At 44.6% G+C, this 18,032-nt stretch overlaps 1 protein-coding gene across 5 annotated transcripts in view; it reads right to left on the bottom strand.

Moving 5' to 3' along the window:
* Positions 1-18,032, bottom strand: part of LOC138265246 (mucin-4-like) — a 422,755-nt gene that overhangs the window by 107,405 nt on the left and 297,318 nt on the right. For all 5 annotated transcript variants that reach the window (XM_069212831.1, XM_069212835.1, XM_069212833.1 and 2 more), the window contains 7 exons: positions 17,635-17,754; positions 17,120-17,325; positions 16,198-16,273; positions 14,109-14,282; positions 12,655-12,756; positions 5,375-5,620; positions 4,821-4,955 (listed from right to left, as the gene is read on the bottom strand). In XM_069212831.1, coding sequence (XP_069068932.1) covers positions 4,821-4,955; positions 5,375-5,620; positions 12,655-12,756; positions 14,109-14,282; positions 16,198-16,273; positions 17,120-17,325; positions 17,635-17,754 — 1,059 coding nt within the window. The remainder of the gene's footprint in view (positions 1-4,820; positions 4,956-5,374; positions 5,621-12,654; positions 12,757-14,108; positions 14,283-16,197; positions 16,274-17,119; positions 17,326-17,634; positions 17,755-18,032) is intronic.

Here is an 18,032-nt window from a genome sequence, read left to right as displayed (position 1 = left end):
GTCACAGATGACAGATGTCAGGAATGGGACCCCTCTAGCGAACACAGTGATCACAGCTGTAGCTGGCAGATGTGCTCTTAATCCCTCGGGTGCTGTGACCTGGCCATTGTGTAACAGATCTTAAAGCAGATGATGATCCACTGAGAGATGGTTCTCTTCTGAATCGTCTTACCTTTCTTTACACCAATGAAGCCAACAAAGAGTTGATATTCCACCCAGGGGCTGGGCTCTCTCCTCTTACTTAGTAGGATGAGAGGGTGGAAAACAGGGAGGCGGAGGTGTTATTCTGCCTGACATGGAAAAGTGTGACAACCTTTGGCAAAAAAGGATGCTTAAGTCGTAAGAACCAGCTAGTCTGGGAAGAATAAAGTGTAGCAAAGATTACCTGAAAGCACCTGCAGCTCACTAACTCTCCTGGAAGAAGTTTTCAGCACAAGGAAGACAGTTTTGAGAACAAGGAACTTCAGAGCCTCTTGGCATACGGTCCATGACCCCACCCTGCTTGTTGCAAAACCACATGGCAACGGTGTTGCCCGTGTTGGGAGGAAGAAAGCCTTTCAATGCCAGTCGGATCACTCTCCGTTTCAGCAGGTTGATGTGGAGCTGAAATTCTGCCGGAGGCCAGAGGCCTCTGATCTCCACCTCTCCCAAGTTGCCACCCCAATTCAGAAGCAATGCATCTGCCACCACTGGGTGGGGAGGAGAGAGACATCTGGTGTCGACCCAATCGTGGTCCATGAGCCACCACTGCAAGCCTTTGCAGTTCCTTCTGAAATGTGGACCAGGTCAGGGAGATTTCCCTGATGCTGTGCTCACTGGGTTTTCATGTCCCACTACAGAGACTACATATGCCAATGGGCATGTTTTACCAAAAGGATGCAGGAGATTGTGCAGCAGTCTCCCTGAAATCCAGGAGCGAGGCAGAAACATATATATGATAGCCCGAATGTCCTTGACTCGTTGTTCCGGAGGATAAGCCCAAAACTGCACCGTAACCAAAACAGCTCAGATGAAAGGGAGCATCTGAGAGGGAGTCCGGTGAGACTTGGGCACGTTCGATTGTGAACCCCAGTGAAGTGGAGGTGATTTGCAGTAGTCTGGAGGTGGATGACTACTGCCTGGAGCAAGCCCGCTTTCAACAGCCAATCATCGAGGTAGGTGAAGACTAGAACCCCTGACCTCCCCAGATGAGCTACAACCACTGCCATCACTTTGGTGAACACTCAAAGGGGAACTGGTAAGGACAAAGCGGAGCAAAGCAAACTGATAATGCTCCTGGCCCACCAAGAAAGCATCTGTGGGCAGGCAGGATAGGGATAGGGATATGGAAATAGGCAACCTACAAATCCAATGCTTTCATCCAGTCTCCACGGTGGAGGGCAGATAAGACCTGAGCCAGGGTGACCATCCAGAATTCTTCATTTTTCAAGAAGTAACCGAGAGGGCCCCACCCTTTTTGGCATCAGAAAGTAGTAGGAATAGCAACTATGATTTACTTTTGATGTTGACACCCTCTTAATGTCCTCTTTGGCCAGAAGGGCCTGTACTTCCTGCTGCAAGAGTGCAAGGTGGTCCTCTGCAAGCTGATCTGGGGACAAAGGAAGTGGTCCAGGACTACAGTAAGAGCTTCAATGAAGGGTAATAAGGGTTCTGATTGAGACACCCCAGATGAAGCACCTCTGTCAGGACGTTTGTGGCTGTGTTCTGATTGAGATACACCTGGCTGAAACACCTCTGTCAATATATTGGTGGCTGTGTTAGGTCCAGGACTTCAGACGCCCTCTGGAGCACCATCCCGAAAGAACTCCCTTCCTCAGTAGCCACTGGGAGAGAAGAGAGAGGAGTTGAGTGTCTGGTGAGTTATCCAGACCACTGGATTCATCCATGTCCTCATACCATTTTCCTTTGGTCATGGACCTTGCTAAGGGCTCAGTGAAGGTATAGGACTCCTCACATCCCTTCCATTCATGTTCCTTATTAGGCCCTTTCAGGCATATAGGGCTTCATCTCCAATTCAGGATGTGTGGGCCTGACTGGCACTGGAGTCTGGAATCACGATGGGTTGGGCACCACCAATGGGAGCTGGTTAAGCTGGGAACAGCACCACTGGAAAGTTCCCCAGAGGAGGTCACAAAGCCACAGCCAAGACCACTCTAGATCCACCAATGGATCCAGTGGGTTCAACTGACGCTGTGGGCAGACCCACTGTTGGAGCAGCAGTTAAAGACTCTTCTGAACCCATTGGGCCCAATTGAGTTCTCCAGGGTTTTGGCTACCCGAAAATGAGGCTCATGGCCTCATAAAACTCTTGGAGTTTTGCGGGGGTCAGTCGGGCTCCACGGAGTTTAGAGAAGCGTGGCACCGACTCAGTTTCTGATGCCAGCTGCACAGGAACCATTAGCGAACAAGGTGAGGGTTTGTGGAATTGTTCCCTCGTATGGTCCGTGAAATCGAAGCGACACAGAGACGTCAAAGAGCACTTTGACTTCCTGGACTTCTTCTTATGGGACTTACCTGAAGAAGTCCGGGAGCGTGACTAGGACCAATGTGAGCCACTCCAGGAGCGGTTCAAGACCTCCAATGTGATCAGGACCTGGAGCAGCATGTAGTTGCTATGTGAGCGGCCAAGAACTTCATGGCCAGCTCGCGGATGGTCCTGGGGTTCATGGTTCTGCACTCTGCACATGATGCAAAGTCGTGGTCCCTCTCCAGGCACCAACGACACACCAAGTGAAGGTCTGTCATCGACCTCTACCCATTACAGGCTCCACAAGGCTTGAACTTGGTGGGTTTATTCAGGGAAATCCTTGAAAAAATAGAAAAATGCACAATAGTTGTCAACAAAATGTTGAAAGAATTCAATCAAAAAGTGACAGAGGTGAGCTTGATTCGGATCCGCGCTGATGACGTGGAAAAGAAGGAAATGAGGTCAGTGTGCTGGCTTGGCACCTACATAACCACCATGTACATCACTTCCAGCGTGGGCAACGACAATAACGCCACACAGACCCAAACAACCTCATCTACGTGCACGCAAGGGGATTGTTCAAAAATTTCTGGATCCATTCTGCCACCTGGGTAATATTATAAGGTAAGGAATCAGCGACTTTAAGCATCTATCAGATAGTTACATGGGCGAACAAAGCAATAGTAGCCACCACCCCTCTAACGGAATGAGGCCTTAAATGTCTTGTTAGTTCAACTGAATATTTTGTTCAGCTGTGTGCTAATGCTGTTTAGGCATCGGAACTGCAGTATTCAAAGATGTATTCGGAGTTTTCTGGTAACCTACTGCACTTCATCCTGTGTTGCCTTCTTGTTGCCTTGTTATTCCTTAACCATTACTGAATGTTGGGGCTGAGAAGGTTGACAAGTTGGTATATGTGGAGGTTAGAGCATGGCAAATGTAAAAATCATATGTTGTGGAATTACATACAACAAGACTGACTCTGGATATATGAATGAAATAACACTTCAGATCATGGATGTGGTAACAATTCAATCTTAACCTGACCCAGGCTTACAGTACTTTGGTCATCTTCCTCTTAGCTAAGATTGCTTCAACTTGCTCTTCTTCAGCATCTGGTATATCAACAGTTTCCTGTAATATCAAATCTGGTAATTGAAGGAACACATGCAGTGGTGAAGTAACCACTGACAACCCGACATGAAAGGTAAATCCATCAAAAGACAAAATGTAGGACGAACAACTGACAAACATGCTCCTGTCAGTTCAGAAACAGTCTGTCACTGAAGCAACTTTGCTCTTACCTGAGAGCAGGCATATACAGCTTCTTCCTCAGTGACCCCACTCCAACTCCCACATTACATAACTCTTGTGGTTTAGCTGGTTGCCTGAAAGCAAGCAACCTAGATAGCAAAGTTGCCATTCCAGATTAGGAATGTCAGGAAAACTTTACCACATCTTTGTAAGTAATCACTAGTGCCACTCAAATCTATTCCAACCAGGTAAATCGTTGAGAATTTACTAATACCAGTGGCAGAAGGAGAAAATCATTATCCAAATGGTGAAGTGTGAAACCAATAGCGAAATAGGGATGGGGGTTTCTCTGTGAAGGGAAAAATGAAAAGAAAATGGAAAACATGCAACTACACATATACCAAGTGATTCTAGTATGTACAGTTCCATCCTGCGAATAATGGTGCTTGGGTTATGCCATTTGCATGAACTTGAGAAGAGATTCATAAATGTCTTCTTAAAATTCAAAATTATGCACCCATGTGAGTCTGTAAACATGCAGACATTGACCTCAATTTTCTTTTTAGAATCTGGCCCACAATTTTTAATGCACAAAAAGGACTCAATTGAAACAGCACAGAGCACTACCTTTAAACAATGTTGGTAAAAACCCAAGACATAGCATTCTCAGCAACATCTCATATGTGGTAGACTGTGCATTATACACAAGGAATATTAATGAGAGCACACAAATAGTTGTTGGCCAATGATGAGATTAACAGAGCCCCAGGGAATATTGGATATGAAAGGCAGACATGATAATGTACCTTGTGGAACAAGGTGGGCCAAGGACATTCAAAAAGGGTCTTCCAATAGTCTGCCATCCTCCCTCCATGGCAGAGGTCTAAAAACTATGATAGGGTATATCCTAAATTTGACATGTTGAGTATCAGTTGTAACCTCACTTGTAGACTTCCGAATGATGGCTAGACCCAGGTATATTTATTTTCACGTAACCAATATTCTAGAGAGCATCTACTAGGTGCCACCACTCACACTGCAATGAAATCCACTTTTACCTGCCTGGGGTGCAGACAGGAGGACAGTGATGGTTTCTTACCAGTGAAGTTGAGGTCTGGGGATGTGTAGGGAGTAAATTTGACCCCTGCACCACTGGCTCTGTACATCACTTGTACCCGCTCTCCTTTGTAGGTCGTGACTGAAGCGGTCCCCGTTATAACCGGTGGATAAGTATCTGAAACACAGAGCATTGTTTCTCACATATCTCACATATACTTTACTACAATCTATCCATCTATATGCCAAGAACTCCATAAGTGTTGCGACTACTGCTCTGGGTACATTTTGAGAAAACATGGATATGGCATAAGCCTATTAGAAATCATCAATAATGCTTTCTGTATGGGCATTCTTTCTCATCAATAATTGTTTGTTGGAAGCACCTACAATAAGCATTATATCTTTCAGCTCTTTGGAGAGAAATTTTGAAAACAAATATGTCATCAATATGGCACATATGTGTCATTATAAATCCTTCTTTTTGCTCTTAAATGTTAATGTATTTTGTGACGAACCAAGCACAGTTTTATTGCAAGGGCCTTTGGACAACCTGGCAGATACCATTTCTGCTAAACATGTTTTCTGTAAACTTACTGAGTGTTGAATTTGCTTCTCCAAATGTAGTAGCAAGTCGTTGTGTTTCAGCACCTATTGCAGAATTTCCTGTGCTCAGGGTGTCATAGATACATTCGATATTGCCACCACAAACTGAAGACGCCGCTCCGTACCCAGAGGCATTCGCTTTCTTCAGATCCCCAAGGAACAGAGGAGTGAAAGTGCTCTTGCTCTGCACAGTGGTTGGCACAGCGAAAGAAAATAGGCTGGTTCCACTGACTTGCCCTGTGGAAGCAAGAACAGACGGACAAGGTCACACGTCTGGCCATCCAAAGACCAGTGTCAGAATGTGGACATCATTAGTTTGATTCGATCTCTGGAATTGCAGACAGTACAATAATATAAGGGCAAATTGTTGGTGTTTAACCTTAAGACCAATATCTGCAACCTAACCATAAAGGAACTAAAAAATACTAGTGGGTTCATGTTATTAAACCAGTTAAAGGGATATGGACCAGGAGCAACAACAAGGTGATGGATTGAATGCTTGAATTAATCTCAACCAAGACCATTTTCAACCTGATTAGGGCTCTTCTGTTGGGTGTAGCTGGGTTCTAATGGTCCAGTGAGCATGAGACCCGCATCTGGTTATACCCACACACTTAGGGTGGCAACTGCAACAACAACAAGGTGATGAACAGAATGCTTGAATGAAGCTTAACCACTGGCAATCACTCTGCACCACACTCCAGTCCACTGTTTTCTCCCACCGTGCCACCTCAGTTTCAACCCAGCCATATGCAAATCAGCCTTGGCCCTGCTCCGTTAGGAACAGTCCAACCTGAACTGCAAGGCCATGTCCTCCTTGAACCAGAACACAAGCAACCCAAAACCAGTTTTGACCTGTTTGGGGCTCTTCAGTCGGGTGTAGCTTGGTTTAAGTAGCACAGATATGGACCAGGAAAAGCCAATTCAAATGAAAATCTTTAGGTGTTTTACTAAAGGATGTAAGTCTCTTGCTCTCCTGGTGTTCTTCAGCAAAGTTGATCAAAGGGCTTCCTAGGTTTCTAGGTAGACATGATACAGGTTTCTGGCCAAATTAAAAAGTGCATAGATTTTCCACAGTGTCCAGCATTTAGGCAACTGTAAGATGTCTAGTCTTGTCAAAATGATAATAACTATGGACACACTTTTCTACCATATTAGAAAATGGCAACTAGAACTTTTTTCTACCTCACCACCTTGGAAAGAAGGCCAATGGAATGCCTTCCTACCACAATGCCAAAGAACAATTACAAATAGAACTACTTTCTAATGCCACACCATGGATGGACAACCAATGGAACTCCTTGCTACCACAACAAAATGGAAAGAATGATTTTGCAATCCTGTGGTTCACCTGAGGACTGCAATACAATGCATAGCTAAAGAAAATACAAAGGCCATTAAAACACAGCTCAAGGAAGAGGACAATTAGGCCTCCTTCACAATGTATTATTTTTTCGAAGAAAGTGTTCATCGTTCGTTAAGGCTGAGTTTACTAGCTGTACATACTAGTTAAGTACATCCGGATTCTAGCTGCAGATTCCTTACCTTGGAATACTCCACAGGCATCAGACTGAACCCAGACGTTTTCGAGCAGTACCTCAGTACACCAGTAGGTGACGTAGTTTGGCTCCGCGCCAGCGCCCTCCACACTGGAAGTGACATATGAGGTGCCTATAAAGGTGCCATCGCAGTGCATTGACATCAGTTTCTTTTCGCAACTTTCGATGCCAGAAGCACAGAGCCATCACGAGCACTAACAAATTGGTATGCATTTCTAAGGCTTTTAGAAGGGTGACCCTCACACCACTGCAGCTAGATAGAGTCTCTACCAGATAAGATATTACCAAAAGTAGGTAACTTGTTCATCTGAAACAGACTTCTAGCCACAGATTCTTTGTCTTGGAATAGACAACCAAGCAATACCTCTCCGGAGCTGTGTCTCTTAAACAGATTAGACCAAAAGATCCTGCAGGACCGAGCAGGCAAATTTCCATCACAATGGACCTGACTGTCCAAGTAAGTGCTTGATATACATGTGCAGAGATGCCCACGAAATTGCCTGACAGATCTCCAGGACAGGCATGCCGCAAGCTAAGGCAGTGGTTGCAGCCTTGGCTCTGGTGGAATAAGCATGCAAGCCCTCCAGGTGATGCTTTTTGGCTAATGTGTAGTAGATTTGTATTCAGAGCACTTTCCATTGTGACATAATGTATTTCTACACAGCCTTCCCCTTCTTTGCTCCAACATACCCTATGAAGAATTGATCTTCGACCCAAAACTCTTTGGTACAATCAAGGTAGAATGGCAACGCTCTTCCAGTGTCCAGGGGGTGGATTCTTTCCTCTTCTTTAGAAGGTCGATGCAGAGCAAAGAAGGAAGGCAAGGAGATATTTTGGCCTACATGAAAAGCTGTCACTACCTTTGGAAGGAAGGAGGCATGAGTTTGAAGGAACAGCTTGTCTGGGTAAAAGGTGTGACAGTGGTAAAAGGAGGGTATGCAGAGAGTGCAGTAGTTCGCTGGTTCTCTTGGACAATGTTATGGCCACTAGGGCAGCCGTCTTAATGGTTAGCAGACACGTTTGACAGTTATGCAGTTTCTCAAAGGGGCACACATTAAAAAAGGTCAAGACCAGGTTTAAATCCTAATGGAGCATGATAAATGGTCTGGGGGACACATGTGCTGGAGCCCATTGAGGAACTTGGTCACAAACAAAGAAGATTGGTCTGTCCAGAGCAGAGTCCTCCTGGGTCAAAGGCAGAACAAATAGCAAGGAAAGAGATGGGCTAATGAGAGAGGGTTGATGTTTCTGGCTGCACACCACACCCCATTCTTGTCCCAGCTGCAAGAAAATACCATCTCGGTGGAGGGATGCCTGGCTGCAAACTAACATACCAGACTTTGGAGGAAGTTTGAAAGCAGTCAACTGTGCCACTCAATTTCCACTCATGAAGTTGGAGGGTGTGCAGTTTCAGGTGCAGTGCCCTCTCCTGCTGCTGCAACAGAAGATCATCCCAAAGAGGCAGCTTAACCTGAGGATCGATGGTCATGATCAATAGCTCAGGTTACCAGACACTCCATGCCCAATCCGAAGCCACAAAACTGACTTGGACCTGGTAGTTCTTGATCTTTTTTTCTTTTTTTTAACACTCTGGGCAGGGGTTATATTGATGGGAAGGTTTACAGGAAGCCAGCACTCCACGTGCGATCTAAAGCATATCCAAACAAGAGCAGCCTTGGAAGCTCTAGCGCTTTCTCTATGGTGGTGAACAGATTGATCCAAGCTTCTCCCCACTCTTGAAAGAGACTCTGCACCACTTCTGGATGGAGACTCTGTGGAGTTTGTCCTCATAGGCTGTCAGAGAACCTGCCAGGTGTTGAACCACCAGTGAAATGCCCTGATGTTCCAGCCATGTCCACGACTCCACCCTGCCCAGTTTGTTGCAATACCACATGGCGGTGGTGTTGTCCAAGAACACCTGCACCAGCTTTTCCCTGATGAATGAAATAAGGTCTTCACTGCCAATAGGATCACCTGAAGCTCCAACAGGTTGATGTGGAGCCTGGTCTCTGCCAGAGACCAGAGTCATCTCATCTCCACCCCTCCCAGATGGCCGCCCCAGCCCAGGAGGGAAGCATCTGTCAACAGCGTCTGGGGAGGGGATAGGGGTCTGCCACCAATCACGGTTCATTAGCCGCCACTACAGATCTTTAATAGTTCCCTCCAAGATTTGGATCACGTTGTAGAAATTTCCATGTTGCTTTGCCCATTGGGACTGCAAGTCCGACTGCAGAGCATGCATATGCCAATGGGCATGTGAACTAGAAGGATGCAGAAGGCCATGAGGCCCAACAGCCTCAGTCAGTTTCAATAAAATCCAGGATAAAGGCTAAAACATCTGAATCAAGCCTAATTATCCAGGAATCTCCATGTGGGGGATAGGCACAAAACTTCACAATATCCAGAACAGCTCTTATGAAAGAAAATCTGAACAGGAGTCAGGTGTGACTTCGGCATGTTTAAAGTGAACCCCAGTAAATGTAGGTGGTCTGCCGTAATATGGAGATGCAAGATGACTGCCTGGGGCGACCCCACCTTCAACAGCCAACCGTTCAAGGTACAGGAAAACTAGAACCCCTGACCTCCCCAGATTTGTTGCAATCATCGCCATCTCATTTGTGAAAAATAGTGGGGTGCTGGTTAGGCCAAAAGGGAGCACCCCAAACTCTCAAACTACAAGTGCTCTTGGTCCACTGTGAACCGCAGGGAGCGTCTGTGGGTAGGCAGTATAGGAATGAGGGAGAATGCGTCCAGCAAGACCAATCCTACCATCCAGTCCCCAAGGTCAGCCTGGGAGTGAGAACTTGAGTTAATATGAGCATTCTGAACTTCTCCTTTTTCAGGAAGAAGCTGAGAAGGCACAGGTCTAGGATAGGATGAAGCCCCCGTAATTGTTGGGCACCTGACAGTAGAGGGGACACCAACTACACCTACTTCTGAAGCCGGCATCCTCTCTAAGGATCCTTAGGCCTAGTCTCAACACTTTTTGATTGAGCAAGGAGAGATGGTTCTCCGTCAGCAGATCATAAGAGGGTGGCATGGGTGGAGAAGGTGTTCTGAAAGGGGATGCACAATCTGTAAAAGTCACTTAACAGATGTTATTGACTACCAGTGGTGCAGGTGATGCCCTTTACCACCCTCTATTAAATGCCCATGCTTGTATTAGGATATACTAAAGAGGTTTGTAGGCTGCAGCTAACGGTTGGGTGGTGGACAGGGCTGACTTCTGGCTAGTGGCCCCACGTGGTCTGAGGGAGTTGTGACCTCAGCTGCGAAAAGGCTAGAAAGCCTGTTGCCCTTGGTGGCCAGGTGGAAATGAACATGGCTGTGAGCTCCTTCTGCAGCCACAAATGGGGCAGAAAGGGGACTGCAGTTGACAAGGGGCCATGGCTAGGCCAAAGGACCTGGCTGTAGCTCAACTATCTTTGAAGTGCTCGAGTGCTGAGTCCGTCTTCTTATCAAAAAGGAAAGAGCCATCAAAGGGAAGGTCCAAGATAGAAACTTGAACATCCCTCAGAAAGCCAGTGGTTATCAGGCAGGTGTGGTGCTGAAGGGTCACTGACGATCAAACTGTTCAGTCCAGCCAGGCAGTTGAATCCAACCCACATCTGATTGTGAACTTCGCTGCATCTCGGTCTTCTGCAATTGCCTGTGACCGTTCGGCTTGGGCCTCCTCCAAGGCCATTGGAAGGTTGCCCAACTGAATCCCAGATCGTATGAGTGCATCAGCCCAGCAGGCAAGTGGTGTTTACCAACCGCAGTGCTAGGTCGGCAGGAGAGAGCATCCTCTTACAAAAAGGAATCCATCCTCTTCGAATCCCTTTCCGGAGGAAAGGAAGGAAAAGTTTCAAGGTTGATTCAGGAAGTGAAGGCTTGGACCACTCAGTTCTTCTGTGTGGGGTGCTGTGTGAGTAACTAGGATCCCTAGGAGCAGGATAATGGCAGTGGGCAATTGTCCTGCACAGAGTTTTTCCTATGCAGGGCTTGGACCAGGCCCCGAGAAGGACATCAGTAAGGGGCTCATTAAATGGGAGCAAAGGTTCGAAAGGGCAACTCTTGGTTGAAGCACTTCTGTCAAAACATTTATCTTAACTGCCACTGAGGGCAACTCCACCGCCCTTCAACCACCATTGCAAATGAGACACACTCCTCCATAACCACAGCAGGGGAAGAGACCAAGCCAGTGTTTGGTGAAGTGTCTAACCCACTAGCATCCATCAATTTCTCATACCCATTGTCCACTATGTCATCTAGCGGATGCTGGTATCCTTAAGGGTCATCAGACCCCTCCCATAATTCCCCCTAAAGGCACTGGCTCCAACTCAGAGGGCATGGCCCTGGTCAGAGCAAGAGCTGGCGTCGGAGTTGGCAATGATGATAGGGATGGTGCCACCATGGGGTGTTAGCGTTAGCCCTGGAGTGGGCACCAAGGAAAGTCATTGTGTCATGGGAGGCGCCACCATAGATTCAGCATTGGATTCAAGAAACCCAACTGACCCTGAGGGCGAACACGCTGGCAGGAATTCATTGGGGGCCCCCTTGATACCATGGGACTCAAAGGCCCTCTGGAAGGGTTGAGTTGCCCAAGTATGAGGACTGTGGCCTCACTGAACTATTTTAGTTTGTCAGGGGTAACTCTGGCTTGGGAAAGTCAGAGAGGTGCAGAGCAGATCCTGGCAGAGACAAACAGTTCCTGCACCTTGTCCGAGGATTTAGACAGGCATGACTTCTTCTTTCAATTGGACTTACTCAGCAACTTGGATTGAGATAACAACCATCCGATGTAGCTCCACAAGTGGTCCTTGGACCTTCTACGCAACTGGGATAGTGAACGTTGCAGGGTCGTCGACTGTCAGATGGTGAGGAGATTGAGGGAACGTTCCCTCAGTGCCTTCGAATGCATGGCATGGAGGCCCTCACAGGTCTTCGAGTCATGGTTCCTCTCCAAGCACCGCAGACAAACCAGGTGTGGGTCTGTCACAGACATCTGCTTGTGGCAGGCCCCACTTGACTTGAGACCCATAGGTTTCTTAGGGAATTACTATCACACCAGAAGAAGGAATTCTCAAAAAACGTTTTTCAAAAAGACAAGAAAAAAAGCAGGCAAACATTGACTGACAGATAGACCTTTATGGACCATAGCTGACTGGCATGGAAAGAAAATAACTGACATCAGTGTGCTGGTGTAGTGACTATATAGGCACTGGGCAAGTCACTTCTCCACAAATGATACCGACGTGGAGCTGAACAATGCAATCATCTACCGGGGAGCATGGGTACTGCTTGAAAATGTCCAAATCCAGTTTTGATGCCTGGGGAATATTCTAAGGTAAGGAATTTGCGATTAATAGTCTCTATCAGATACACAAGCTAATAGTGGCGATACACATATTTCAGAATTTGTAGAGCTCACACCATAGGTCCAGCTGTGGTTGTTGGGCATATACGATCAGCAGAAGGACACACAGTTTGTGTATATGTATTTTGGGAGAATAGGTCATGCACTTTATCTTCAGAATCAGATGTGGGTTCAGGATAAATATGGGCAAGGTGCTCTCATGCAACATTATTTCATAACCTAAGTGATGCACCATAACAATCTATGTAGATTTAAGTGATAGAGAGAAGTATTCCTACATATGGCCATTTATTACTTTCAGACCACAGCCAGCATTCTTTGTAAAATTTCACAGTAAAGAGGTGTGGACTTACACGTCATTCCATAGTTGTAGATGTCCAAGTCACTGCTGTTAATCGCAATGGTGGTCCCGTTTGGCATTAAGAAATCATCTGCAGTGTTGGAGTTCCAAACTCCTATAAGAGAAAGTGAACATATTAGCACCTGGGGAATCAGCAATAAAAGACCAACAGAGTTCTATGTGTAGTTTATGCCTCACATTCACAAAGAGTACAGATACTTAAACAAATATATAATGGAACATATATATAAAAGTTAACTGATCTTCCAATACACTCTTTACTTTCCAAAATACAGACACTGCTGTGTCTCTAATGTAGTTCCCTACATTTGCTCTCCCTTTGCAACCCTCAAATTAACTGTGCATTGTATCTGTTTGCATGTATCACCTATGCAAGTTATCAGGCTGTCCAACCGCTTGTCTCCTTCTTCAGAAGGGCTCTGAACTAGTCTGACTGAAGCAGCAGTCAGGATGATTTGCATGTTGCTGGTTGCCTTGTGGAAGGGTATTGATAAGTAACAGGTGATTATATGCAGTGTGCCTAGAGTAATCACCAGCAGTTCAAACTAAGGGCCTGATTTAGAGTTTGGCGGACAGTTTATTCCATCACGATGGTGGAGGCCATCCCAAGAGACATTGGGAGACCAAATGTAGAGTTGTCTGCTGGCCTTCCTGACACCTCTCTACATTGACAGGACCACAGCCAAGGCAGATACTGCCAGTTCAGGGAATATTTGTTTGATGGTACAATCAACCATTGTGTCTAGCCTTCAAATGTTTCAAAAGTTATTTTTTGTTTTTTAAAGGCCAATTCCAATAGCTGGAGTTGAAAACCAAAACATTAAGGGCCCCACACTCTGAGTGTTTTCCAAGGATGTGATGGTCATTAATGTATTTTTCCTGTCCTTTATCTCTTGATTTTTCCTGTCAATGACAGAAAAAAATAAAATAAAAACTTTACAATTCCCACTCTCAATAGGGCAGACAATGTAAATTCTACTCTGTCAGGCCATTGTCAGAAGTATTCTGTTGACAGAGCCAGCGGGTGCTTTGTTGACAGCACCCTTACAGTTGGTCTTAGTCTAAATGGGGTGGTCGGTATAAGGGTTTGTTGGACAGGGCACTATGTCATGTTTGAGACAAAGGACCCTGTCCGCCAAACTCTGAATCAGGCCTTGATTAAAGCATTTCAACCCAATTTATTGTTGCAGTTCAAGTCTAATACGTCATCCATAATAATAGTTGTTTTTCAGCCATGCCAGGAGGCAGTTTATGGTATTTACGTACGTTTTGCAGATGAAAACCTGCCGCCCTGCTACTCTGACTGTATATCAAATTCTAAAGTTTACCCCCTCTGTTCTATCCCTTTAAGAAACCTCAAGCCTAGGATACAGAGATGCGATCTTCTACAATTAGAACCATCTTTATGTTAGTACAATGTCAGCAAGAGTCCATTTCAGTCCTTACCCAGCAGACCGCTGGTCCTGTTGATGTATTGGGTGGGAAGGCTCGAGACTGCACTCAGGATTCCAAGAGACTGCGAAACGGATACAACCAACAGTCCGTCGAATGTTGCTGTGATTGAGTTGCTCCCTTTGACCAAGAAGATCCCTGTATCATTGTAAATGTTGGCTTCCATGTCTGAAGAGTAAAAGAATAAAATGTAGTTTTATAACCAAAAATTGACCTTTGTCCCTGTATTACACTGTAATTAGTAGATTAACTACAACTGAGATGTATCCTTCACAAAATATTCAAGGTGACCTTTGATAGTACAAATGCTCACAAGATAAGAAGTTACACAGAAAAGCACAGTAGTGTCACACTGTTGCTGGCAAGGTAGTGCACTAGCTTTCCCAAATTAAAGTGGCAACAAGACCTGAGACTGGAAGAGGCATATGAGAATAGCATTGTAAATGTTCTAACCAAGCTGTGTTAAGAATCTTGTGCTGTATTTTGGGATAAATGTGTGGAAAAGGGCATCGGAATATTAATGCAATGTCACAAAACCACACTGAATGTCCATTGACTTGAGCTTATAAATGGATATTCTGGGTTATTTTGATTTCAGAACACAAGGTTCTGAGCCAATTTGATGATGCTAGGAACGTATGGAAATGGCGTCAGCAAATATAGGGCTAGAAGTACAAACACCAGTCGCAAAATACTGGTTGCAAATTGCAACTAGAATTTTTGTGAACACAGTGGAATTTTGCGAAACCGGCCTTTGTACTAATAAGTTGGTTGACAAAATAGTGATACATAGCAGGTCCAAAACCAACCAAACTCATCAATATTCATGTGCTAGGTCGTAAATCGTGACTCGCTACAATTGGCGGTGGTCACAGGGATGGTGGCCTGTTGTGTTCAGCAGAAGTTCATGCCAGTAAAGGCATTTCAATTATATTTCTATTTGTTAATGCAGACTGTTTTCCATAAAGGAAATGGGGATGCACTTAAACTTTTAAGAAGTTTACAACTTTTTTTTAGAGTGTAGCTGGTGGTCCCCTGGACTGTACCTAAACCTTAGCAAACTTTTCTTTTGTCCCCATTCACAAAGTAGAAGTGGTCCTTAACACACGCTTTACCTTTAGTGACCGGCTTATCAAACCCTGAAGGGAGGGGTCAAATTTATTTTTCACGATTCTGGTCACAAAACACTATACATACCACAACAAAGTTCTGTTTGTAACAGATGCCCTAAACAACAGCCTTCCAAATAGCAATTAATTATCCACTTTTAAATCTATTTTATGATTCAGTTACGCATTACCAAGTCGTATGATGGGTTTAAGTAAATTTCAAAAACAATATCTGCATCGCAAAAGCCAACATGTACCGTTTGCAACCACAAAAAGCTATGCCCATCTGGCCCTTAGTCTACTAAAAATGACTATATAGAAGCTTCAGCCACCATTAATGCTGAAAGGACACAGGTTAAATAATTGCCATGTAAAAGGGCCTTTGCTGGTGAGAATAACTCCATTAAGGATACCACTTCCTCCTGGCACAGCCCTTAAAGTTTCCACCATTTAGATCAGATCCTTGAGAGGAGTGTAGTACCTTTGGGACCCAATGTTTTATGAGAGATGTTACTAGACCCCCAATTCACGGATTTTCCAATCATGGTGCTTTGGGGTAATAGGACAATTTTAGTGCGTGTAGCCTACGGATAAGACTGGCCAAGGGTTCACCGCGGGTTTATGTCTGGGTCACCATTCAAAAGTTGTTTTAATTCTGAAAAATGATAAAAAGTTGAACAGGCAGGGGAATTGCCTCTTCTTTTGATCACATAAACTATGTAACTTTGCCTTGCTACAAGGGATCTTCACCAAGCAACTAGCAGTAGGTAGGTCTCACTCTTAGAGGAACCAACATTTCTGGCACACCTGTGGTGAAAATGTAAAGGCAATTCCTAAAGAAAGCTGTAAAAAACATTTGACATGAGAAAGTTCTTGAAATGTAAACAGTATGGCTCAGTTTTGGCATCTTTCCCAACACAAGGTTATTTAACTCTACTCATCTCAAAAATGATCAAGGAAGATTTTTACTGTACCTTCAGAATATAAAAAGTTCACAATTTTCTTGTTCAATGCAACTTGGAGTGTGTCATTTTGAAGGAACCACTCCACCTGTAAGGCAATAGATCATGTAAAAAAATTGTTTCCCCACAAATATGTTACTCCTGAGACAACATGACCACTTGGCTATGTACTGCATCTATTGCACCAACATTTTATACTAACTGCATAATTTCCTGAACCCAGCCTACACTGTTCTTTAGGGTGAGGGACCATGTTTGTGGGAATACTCACCAATGTACTTTTTGTTAAGCTTCTGAATGCTGCTTCATAATAAGAGTCTACACAATCAACACACATCTTCTTGGACAGCAAAGAGTGTCTCCACTCCAACATATTCTCAATGTGACTCACTAATGAATAAAGCTCTGACAGTTTAATTCTTTGCCTTATGCAACACCGTGAAAGCAGAGATATTTTTTTTAGCATGCCAGATCTCCATTGAGGTGGAATCTTCGCTTTAAAGACCACCCTTCATCAGCTGGACTATCAAAACACTTTTCAAAGTAAACGCTGACTTTCTCCTACCTCATGGCAAACATTATAGCAATTTAAACCTCTACTCCCTGCCACTTTGAAATGCCTAACGCTGAAGTGTACAGTGGTAGATGTCCATTTCACACCTAGGCATAGGGTTTCCATATATAATTTCATTGCCAACATTTTGCAGAATCTGGTTTTCACTGAAACTCGAATAATTGAGCACTCAAACCTGCTCCGTAGTGCTCTATCATCACCAAAGTATTGAATTTTTACTTTTTCAGGTGCACAAGCATGGGAGGTGGATCTGCCTTATATTTCAAAGTTTCATCCCGTTTCCTTACACTGTGCTAGATATCATTCCTTTGTTATGATGATGTAGTGATAATGATTCTGCTGTTGGTATTCAACACGAACCTGTATTTTCTTGCTCCCAGAGCTGTACTGAGAAGCAAAGGCGTTAAAGTTGGTAGCCAAAGCCGTGCCAGTTTGCGTGGTACGCCCTTGTAACATGAAAGACGAGTCAGTATCCGTTGCGTTCAAGAGAGTAAAGTCCCCTAGGCCGTTGAAGGTGTACCCATGTGCATCCAGAGTGGTAATGTGGGGGTCTCCAAACATCCAGGCTGGAATAGAAAGATTTAATGAGTTATCGTGGTGTAAATTTGTGGTCCACGAGCACCATCACTGATGTGTAGAAAGAAGGCCAGAGGATTTTCTGTAAACAGGTGCATTACTCATGACTAAACTTTAATAAAATGTTTAAAATTTTCTGATGTAGGGACGAATTGTTGATGTCATTCAAGTGTAGATACATCAAAGAAGACATTGCAAAACCTAGAAGAGAAACCTTTGCATAATGTCTTCCAAAATTAGTCGAAAATCCAAGAATAACTGATTTTGAAGGGGCCCATTTTGGCATCTTTTAGACTCACCAGGGAATAATGGCACATAGCCGGTGCATCCAATCCTTGGCCGCTTCTCCATGTACCTGTTGCAGAAGCTTGGGTTTCCCAGTTTGTTGCAGCACCAGTCAAAAGGCTGAAGCTCTGCATCTGTAGATAAAGTTTGTTTTTCAAAAACACATTTTTACTGAAAAAGTTAAACACCTTTTGTGTGGTCATGAAGTACGAAATGTCAAAGAGAAGCATTGATAATTGTTATTTAAATCAGGCTACTGACTGGTTCAGTCTGCATTACTGTAATTTTGGATATGCGAATTGCAGGAGAAGGAAGAGGGTAGTTATGCTTGGGCATCCTAACAGCCTCAGACAGGAACAACATGATCATACAAAGCCATCATTCAAACCAACAAGTCTCATCTGCATCCTAC

The sequence above is a fragment of the Pleurodeles waltl genome, chromosome 11 (genome assembly GCF_031143425.1).
Source record: "Pleurodeles waltl isolate 20211129_DDA chromosome 11, aPleWal1.hap1.20221129, whole genome shotgun sequence".
Classification (NCBI taxonomy): Eukaryota; Metazoa; Chordata; class Amphibia; order Caudata; family Salamandridae; genus Pleurodeles; species Pleurodeles waltl.
This window is presented reverse-complemented; position numbering and strand designations above follow the sequence as displayed.